The sequence below is a fragment of the Octopus bimaculoides genome, chromosome 20 (genome assembly GCF_046866305.1).
Source record: "Octopus bimaculoides isolate indiv1 chromosome 20, ASM4686630v1, whole genome shotgun sequence".
NCBI classification, from domain to species: Eukaryota; Metazoa; Mollusca; class Cephalopoda; order Octopoda; family Octopodidae; genus Octopus; species Octopus bimaculoides.
Genome location: NC_142947.1, coordinates 42,087,327 through 42,097,499, shown reverse-complemented (window position 1 = coordinate 42,097,499; position 10,173 = coordinate 42,087,327). Strand labels below are relative to the sequence as shown.

The 10,173-nt window shown below is 33.9% G+C and overlaps 1 protein-coding gene across 1 annotated transcript in view; it reads left to right on the top strand.

Moving 5' to 3' along the window:
* LOC106876588 (short-chain collagen C4) overlaps window positions 1–8,263 on the top strand; it is an 11,051-nt gene extending 2,788 nt beyond the window's left edge. The window contains exons 2-4 of the mRNA XM_014925200.3: window positions 1,805–1,856; window positions 3,768–3,842; window positions 7,485–8,263. Coding sequence (XP_014780686.1) covers window positions 1,805–1,856; window positions 3,768–3,842; window positions 7,485–7,984 — 627 coding nt within the window. The 3' untranslated portion in view covers window positions 7,985–8,263. The remainder of the gene's footprint in view (window positions 1–1,804; window positions 1,857–3,767; window positions 3,843–7,484) is intronic.
* The last annotated feature ends 1,910 nt before the right edge of the window (window positions 8,264–10,173 follow it).

The window sequence follows — 10,173 nt, the reverse complement described above, 5'->3', positions numbered from 1 at the left end:
CTGGACCATTGCGCCTCCACGGTATATAATATATTACAGTTATGTTGAAACAGGTAATATGGGAAAGTGCAGCATTGACAAGAAAACATTTGTAGAGCAAATGCTGGGCTAATTCGACTAAGCAACATGCTATGCGTCCGTTTGGAGTATTTCAAGGCCTAACTTTCATGAAAAACTTGAGGTGCGGTTTATGTGATATTTGAACGCATCGAAAATCTGTCAGTGGATATAATCTCCTTTGCAGCAGTGTGCGCTGTGTCTAACACGACCCATCAAGACCCATCAGGGTTCTGTTTAAAGTGAACCCTTGATTCAATAAACAGAATCCTTGATTCAATAACACTGCGCATAAACTCTGTATGTGGAATGACCAATTTCAATGACTGTAGGATTTTACTCATAGGGTATTGGAATATTAATAATGGATTTACATAGCCAACGACCAATCTTAAAACCGATTGGACTTTACTCACAAGGTATTGGAATCTTATATGTATACCATTCTGCCTAAACAATGGATTTACAAATACAATATCCCTACATTCACTCTATATTTCTTATCTTAACTAAACTAACTATTGCTTAATCATCCTCTCACACCGTCTCCGATGAAGAGATATAATAAATATCCTGGAAACAGCTGTAAGACATTCAATTTATAAATGTTCTATATTATACACAGCCTTGGTTTTTTATCTCATTACGAAAAGTATATCCTATATTCACACACTGATATATGACCTACGTTGGAACCCTTATTCGCATAACCACCGAACCTGGAGCTTAACTGTGGTCTATCCTAGCACTTACTCAGCATTACCTGAAACCTCTGGGTCTAATTGACACCACTATCGCTCATAACCTGTATATATATATATATATATATATATATATATATATATATATATATATATATATATATATATATATATATATATATATATATACACATATGTACATTCACACATGTACACTTCTCTATATTTGAGATGTATATAACCAGTTTATATAGCATCAGTATACAGAAAATCTTATCCTCATCTCTTTCGTATGCAATCAATTAATAACCTACTATGTATGTACTCTAATATCTTTCTTACTAATTTTTGTGATATTCGTTTGAACGCCAAATGATATATAGATATTCGACCATATATCCTGAATATTATTCACCAATATCACTATAGGTGGTGTTCCAGCATGGCCACATCTTCTGGCATCAGACTGTAGCACTATTAATATTAGAAATGTCCGACTCTTCAGTGATCATGATGGATAACTACGCTAAACAAAATCAAAGCAACAGAGCTTTTGCATTAATTCAAGCAACTTTTAAATATTGCATCATATTCCCTTCAGAGCTTCTTTTAAGCACGCAGTGGAAAAGTCCAACAACGGATTAGGACGCCGTACATGAAAGGTTGGCGTCGGACTTTTATGTATATCAGCAAAGTATTACGCAGGTCTACATGTCTAGCACTCTTTGAATTAACTGAAATTTTGACAACAAAATTCATCTGCTCTTCATAAACAACAGGGATGTTAGCTCTCTTTGTAACGTGTATGCTTTTGCTATATAAAAGCAAGAAATACCAGATGCAGTGAAAGGATAGCAATTCAAGCAAACCACCAAGATGTAACACGATATTATAGATTTGGTGGAATGCTCAATGACGTTCTCACTCACATCTTCATAAAAAGCTGTCCGAAAATGTTGTCCTTTATTGCATTGTTTTAAGTTCTAAACGATAATAAATACTCCGAGGTTCTATTTATGTGATGCTATTTCTATTTTTTTTTACAGAATCGTTTCATCTCCAAGAAATCTCTCGACGATAAACCTGATGACACACCAAGTAAGAACTAATTTTATAGCTAAAGTCATTTACCCGTGTCTCCTTAACTAATGATTTATAATTTCACCAGCTTTGAATTGGCTCTACATCACTGTCCATATTTCCTCAGTAATATATACTAAGACGCTTGTCTAAATTTCTTTTAAAATATAGTCTACTTTACAATAATTTCCCTAACAAAATGTTACTCTAATATACTATATTTATTGTGTGTATATGAGTATATGGGTCGTACATGGGTCACTCAGAGAATACCATCTGTATCTAAGGTTTCTAAAATATCAAGCCGGACGTACTTTTCACCAGAAGCTTTATAACTTTTAAGTGACTTTAGATCAAATAAGTGTTCAACTGAAGAAGAACCGGCAGAAAAAAAAAAATCACTATTCCATTTCGATGTCCAAGTTTATTCAGGCTGGTCAATCGCACTCTGGATGCAAAAGTACCAACATTTTTGTTTCTTATCCCATCATCCACTGCGGCTTCCAACTCTATTCTGTAGGTCGCTCTGGACTTACCAGTTTCCTGTGTTCTGCAGACTGTAGGAATTTTCAGGTTTCAGACATCTACGTGGTGATCAGTTGACAATTCCACTCCTCCTTTTACCCGAACGCCCAGCACAGCGTCAAAGATGACCGAAATCTATCAATAATCTCTGTCCTTAAGTATTTCTATACCCAATACCCTTATAAATATCCCTGTCTTAAAATAATATCTATACCATAGAGAGGAGAGTGCGTATCCTGCACAGAAGGCTAGCATGGCCTCTCCATTAAGTTCAGCGACCACATTCCACCCAATCAATCCTTCTCACGGGTTTCAGTGCCAAGCTGCGCACTGAAGCCTCCTTGCAGGACAAATGACTTTACCCCAAATATATCTAAAGCTGAGGTGACTTTGTTAAAGAAGAATTTATAGTTGACCTCACTGTTTGCTGCATATACTTACAGCAGCCATAGTAGTCTTTCATTCAGCCTTAGCTTCAAGAGGTGAACCCTCACACCTAGTAGGTTTCACTCCATAATTAAATCCGAAAGCCGGAGATTGGGATTATCCTAATCCCACCTGTGCAAACATTGTTGGCACCACACTTGCGTAGTGGAGTTTCAAGCCTATATCCAAGTGTACGCTATCGGAGCAGCGAAATTTTGTAGAGGAGACACCGATTATATCTAACCGGCATATTTTTATCTAACAATTTTGACATTTTAATTCTCAATTATTAAAGGATTTTCTCTTCTTGATTCTTGATCTGCTTTGGTGTCCTGGGACCGAAAATTTTGTACTCCCTCCCCACGCATCACAGACCAAGTTGCAGGCTTCTTGGTGGTTGCACCGGTATTGGGTGGGTTTGCAGGCTTCTTGCTGGTTGCACCGGCATTTATCGAACAGATTCCTCTACTCGAGATCCGTATGCGATGCCTTTTAACCAACTCGACAAATGATGCGGCATGATTGTTATTTTCATATTGTAGTTATGATGGCCTCATTTGCGCCAAGCACCAAACTGATATTTGTAATTGACATGAATATTCACACCAGGCACCAGAGTTTTATCATTATTCTATTGAGAAATATATATACTCACATCCAAGTTTACGTACATACATATATCTGTTCATAGCGGAAACAAATTCACATTCTGGTATTCTGAGATTATTCTCTCAATTCTTTGACATCAACGTCAACAACAACCTCAATACACAAATGACTTATTTTCTGCCTTTACAATTTATTCTTAGCGAATCATTTACTTCTTTGATTCTGTTTTTTATTCATTCACTCTTCCTGTCTCTATTTAATTCTATATTTCTCTCTTCTCTCTCAATTCCTTCGTAGCCAACAACTTCCTTTGCATAGGATTCAAGAATTCTTTCTTTTAATCTACATTGTTTCATTTTAATTTCACAGAACCCGGTCTCGGATCATTGTATACCCGGTGGGGCAGAACAAGTTGTCCTCCTCATTCAAAACTTGTATATGATGGTTAGTATACTCTATGTTTCTGACCTCTCATTCTCTTTTTATCTTTCTTTTCTCTTTTTATCTTTCTTTTCTCTTTTTATTCCTCTGATTCTCTCTTTTTGTTCACCTCTCTCTCTCTCTCTCTCTCTCTCTCTCTCACGCACAGGCACACACACATACTCTTTATCGAGTTCTCTGACGTAAACATTCTCAAATCATCTTATGATATATCACATTTCAAACGATACCTATAGACTATATAGAGACTACACAAGACTGCTTACTCCCTCGTAAGTATTTGGTCAAATCAGAATTTTATATGTTGTCTGCTATAGACCAGGTGAAAAGGATGTTGTCTAACCACAGAATATATATATATATATATATATATATATATATATATATATATATATATATATATATATATATATATCTACGTTAAATTATAGATAGGGGCTAGACTGAAAACCATCATAGCGATCAAGAATTTCAGGCTGACAAGCTTTGGATTGTAGATATCAAATAACGAGGCTGCTAACTGGTGATCAATTGTACTGGCTACGGATGGTGGTATTGCAAGTGAGCTGAAAAGTGGCAGCTTGACTAACATTAACTAGAGTGCGCAATGATTGTAGCTATGGACTAAATTGTATAGAGTCTATTAGAATTGATGACAGTGATTGTAAACGATTAATGAAATGAGCACACAATGTACAATGAGGACTGGACAAATCAAATACTGTAACTAATGGAAAAAGCTAAGGACTATAATTATTAATTAAGAGAGACTAAGTATTACTGAGAGAACACAACTGAGTACAGAGTGCATTTCGATTCTTTCTCCGCCTTACCGAAATCGTCCTATCGCTAAAATCTTGCTCTTTTCAGGCACTACATCTCCTTATTAATTGTCCAGTAGATCCTTCTAAGGTAATTCCGAAACTTCCAATTCAAAGCTGCTGCTTCCAACCGCTCTGCCAATCAACATCACATTCTTTAAAAATGCTCTCAATTTGCTCTCTATAAACCCTACACATATCCTTTATCGGTCGCCGACTCCGCTATCCATTGATCTTAAGCACTACGTCATCACTGAACCTCACAATTTTTCCTCCCACCTCGTTCATGCATTGTATGAAATATAGTCTGTGTGATCAGAAAGAGTATGTAGGTCTGATTCGTCCGAGACTAACCGAGAGGTTTAGCCTCTCACTCTCGTATGATCGACTAAATAACATTTCATCATCGGTTACCCACCACTTCTCTGCATCTCGTCGTCTCTTGTGTTGTCCTACTCAACCACCTACAATTTCCATCACCAAAAATATCTCCGTTGAGACGTGAACATCTTTTTCATTTCGGGAAAAGACGACTACATGCGTCACAAAATCGGTTTCTTTTCTCCATCTATTGATATACACGCAAAAACCCCAACCCCATGCAAACGTACATAATAATCCACGTCATAAACAGAAATACTTACCCGAATACAAACAACATATATATATATTTATATATATATATATATATATATATATATATATATATATATATATATATATATATATATATATATTTATATACATATATATACACACATATATATATATATATATATATATATATATATATATATATATATATATATATATAGTTTTAGGGAAAAGAACCAAGGTTCATGAACCCATCGGTGAAAATCCACTGTCACATATAGAAAAATTAATAATTAAAAGCACAATAAATGAGTATAATATAATACAAAGTAAATATCATAAGATAAAGATAATAAAATTACTACACGTGTTTCATAACTAATTTTCAAATAGAAAGGAAATTTAAATCGATTAAAATCGATTAAAATTATCGAAAATCAAATCTATTCAGAAATACAGCTAATCTTCAGGTCAAAATACAATAATAATAATAATAAATAAATTGTTGCTTGATATATACATTTATTTATTATTATTATTGTTGTATTTTGACCTGAAGATTAGCGGAACTTTTAATAGAATTGATTTTCGATAATTTTAATCGATTTAAATTTCCTGTTATTTGAAAATTATTTATGAAACACGTGTAGTCATTTTATTATCTTTATCTTATGATATTTACTTTGTATTATATTATACTCATTTATTGTGCTTTTAATTATTAATTTTTCTATATGTGACTGTGGATTTTCATCGATGAGTTCATGAACCTTGGTTCTTTTCCCTAAAACTATATATTCATATATATTTTACTCTGTGAAACTTAATTTAATTTTAATTTTTAATAAATTGAATTTAATTGAGTTTTTACCTATAATTTTGGATTTTATCCCTAATATTATTATTATTATTATATATATATACATACATACATATATATATATATATATATATATATATATATATATATATATATATAAAGGAGACCACTAGGTGAACACTGTTAATATATGTATATAACTGGTATACGATTTTGAGAATTATACTTATTTAACGGTCCGTACTGATGAGAAACAGATATTTTCGGTAAGAAAATGTTAATTTCGAAACTAGTTTGCGGATAATACCGTATATATTTATGTAATTTTCACTTGTCTTGCACGCAAACGGTTTGTTACTTCGCTAAATTTCCTTTGAGAACAATTCGGTCTTAGTAGACACATTACATGTGATCTTCTTCTAGCACATTAACAGTCCACCTAGTGGTCTCCTTTATAGATACATATACAATAATCTTTTGAGATCTCAGATATTTTTTTCTGAATCTCCTTGATTCTTTTAATGTGCTAGTTCCCTGGTATTAAATTGATATTAATTAATATCCAATTTTTTTACCCTAATGTTTTAATTTAATTAACTATAACCACGTTCTCAAAGTTGGTATATTCGATGCAGAAACCATTTTCTGCAGTGATATTCCCGGCTTTAGCGCGCCAAAACGAAGACCTTTGAATCTTACCATAAATATAATTAACAGAACCGTGTACACGTGCTTCATTCGTGGGGAACAACTAGTATACGATTTTGAGAATTATATTTATTTAACGGTCCGTACTGATGAGAAACAGATATTTTCGGTAAGAAAATATTAATTTCGAAACTAGTTTGCGGATAATTTTGTATATATTTAAGTAATTTTCACTTGTTTTGCACGCATACGTTTTGTTACTTCGTTAAATTTCCTTTAAGAACAATTCGGTCTTCGTAGACACATTACATGTGATCTTCTTCTAGCACATTAACAGTCCACCTAGTGGTCTCCTTTATATATACATATACAATAATCTTTTGAGATATCAGATATTTTTTCTGAATCTCCTTGATTCTTTTAATGTGCATGTTCCCTGGTATTAAATTGATATTAATTAATATCCAATTTTTTACCCTAATGTTTTAATTTAATTATATATATATATATATATATATATATATATATATATATATATATATATATATATATATATGAAGAGAAGGCAGGCAAATGCGCAAATGCACAGCTACGAAATCATGCATTCAGCAACACGCAGCTTCCACTCACATAAGCACTAACATATACTCCACAATTCGTTCACACGTGAGTAAACATGACTGTTGTAATGAATCTTTCCGGTATTTCATATATAATTTTGTTTAATATCATTTTTACTTGATTTATTCTTACCAATACTAGGTGTGGCTGGTGGAGAATTGTATGACCACACAGGTGGCGGAAGTAATCTCTTATGTCTACCTAACGATCCTATTTGGGCCAATTATACTACCGGAGTTGAAAAAGGTGGTTACATTTATGGCAGTGAATATCAACTAGACCTGTACCCAATTAATAAACTCTTTTCTTTTGCTAACGCTAAATCACTTCATGAGCACAACGTTCCGTGTGCTGTCTGTTTGACACGACAACCTGCTGTTGTTATGATGTTACCAGCCAGGACACAGTGTTACCCTGGTTGGACAACTGAGTATTCCGGATATTTGATGGCCGAGCGTCATAGCCATAAGGGCAGACATGAATATGTGTGTGTGGACTATGCACCAGAAGCTGATCCAGCTGGTTACAGAAACGAAAATGGAGCTTTATTATATTTCGTTCAGGCTGTTTGTGGTTCATTGCCATGTCCACCGTATGTCAATGGTCAGGAATTAACCTGCGTTGTGTGCAGTAAATATTGAATACAAATTAAATTCGGTTCCTTATGAAAATATGTCTGTGAAATGCAAGAAACAAAATAAATTTTTACCTATTTTCTTTAAATTATGTCTATCGTTAAAATAAACAGATGTACTAGTTTTCTGAAAATATTGAAAACTATACAAAAGAGGCGTCATAGAATGTGAAAAATATCCCCATAAAACGATGTAAACCTATTGGAATAATTCTAAAAACCATTTTGTAAGATTTCAGCTTACCAAATTTAACGTTGAAATAAAATGTTATTTCGTTTAACAGCATTTCGTCTTCTGTATCATGATTCAGCAAACCCCCAAATGAAGTACCACCATAGAATTATATCATCTTTTCATGCACAGCCTTAGAAAGCCTAATACTTGAAGCTACTATCTCAGACATCTTGGTTTTCAGATTACAACTCGTATTCTGACAAGGACCATGAACCCTAACTTTACTTTGCACAGAAATTACACGATCGCTTCAACAACAAGAACCAGTTACTTCTACACAAACGATTCTCTTTGCCGTTATTAATCAGGGAAGCTTTCCGTTTCATTTCTGCCTCTCATCTTATAAAACTTATTTATCATCTACTGTAGAAATAACACAAAATGCTTGTTTAAACTTTTTGTGATTGTGGAATTTACACGATCAATCCTTCAAAAGACAGTAGAAATAAGTATTGGTCCTGCCAACCTAAATCTATGTCACAAACCTTCCACCACTCCACAAAATAAGACAAAATGAAACTCGATGCACAGAACACTCACATCATACACAAAACGCTGAGATACAAGAATAAGAAATGAAATCAACCAGAAAAATTGCTTCATTTTAACAGCAGCGATCATCAAAGACGACGATTTATTTCACTCAACAACGTAAACATACCAGATTCGAAGAAAGTATAATTCCTAAAAGTTGAATACATTTCATGTAAAACGATTACAACACACATAAAAGTCAGAGCAAAGAGAGCAAATATAGTCAGAACAAGAACAGATATTGTGTGTAAGAAGGTTGGGATGTTGTGACTGTCACGTTACGCCCAATAGCATTCATGATCGTATGTTGGAGTGTGAAGAATATTTTTCAGATAAACGAAAATAAGGGTTCGGCTGACAACGTCACGCTGCTATAAACATTAAAGATTACCAATTTTTACAATCCTGGAATTATTCTGATGGGTAAATTCACATTCGCTTCTGTGGATTACGAATATTTTCCCGAGTGTAAATTCTAAACAATTGCAGAGAATACGGACGTTGGTAAATCTTGAAATTTTTCTTTTAATTCAGTTGTTAGAGATGTGGCATAATTAGATGGTTAAAACGACCGACATGTGTTTAACCTGTACAGAGCATGCGCAGCTGCATATGCAACCTACCATTACAAAAGGAAAGTGATGGGGCTATGATGAAATCTGATATGGCTGTAAGATTTATTTTGTAGCTTATTTCAAATTAACCTTAATTCAAGGACGAAATTGTGAGTGTTTTATATATATATATATATATATATATATATATATATATATATATATATATCAGTACATATTTTAAAGCTGAGTTTGCGAGTGTGTGTGTCTGTGTTGCATCTATAGAAATCAACACCTTACAAGATAGCAATCTGGGAGTTGCACCAATAGATTCTTCTTGGTCGAAAATGCCCGGAATCGACCATTTATTTTTTTATTTTTTGCTTCCTAAGAGGTGAATTTTTGCATGATATAAACGGCAGGATGTGTGTGTGTGTGTGTGTGTGTTCGTGAATGTAATTTATGCACATTCGTCACGACCCTAGCTGTATTTTCGTCAAATTATTTTCCCCCGAGGCACCAGCGAATAGCGGTAAAAATAATTTTAACCCATAACTTCTAACAATTTTCAAGTCGGAGAAATACACCATCATTTGCAAACATGAGTTCAGTCCCCTTCTAGCGACGGTGTAAAGAGAGAGAGAGAGAGGGGGGAGGGAGAGAGGGAGAGATAACAGATCTTTAAAATTTCGTCTTAAAAACCAGAGAGACAGGTGTTGTTATGTATGCATGTATGTGTGAATGGCTTCAATCACACACACACAAACATGTATGCGTACAAAGCTCATGTATGCAATAGGTGTACGTACGTCTGTGAGTGTGTGTGTTGCCCATATATATATATATATATATATATATATATATATATATATA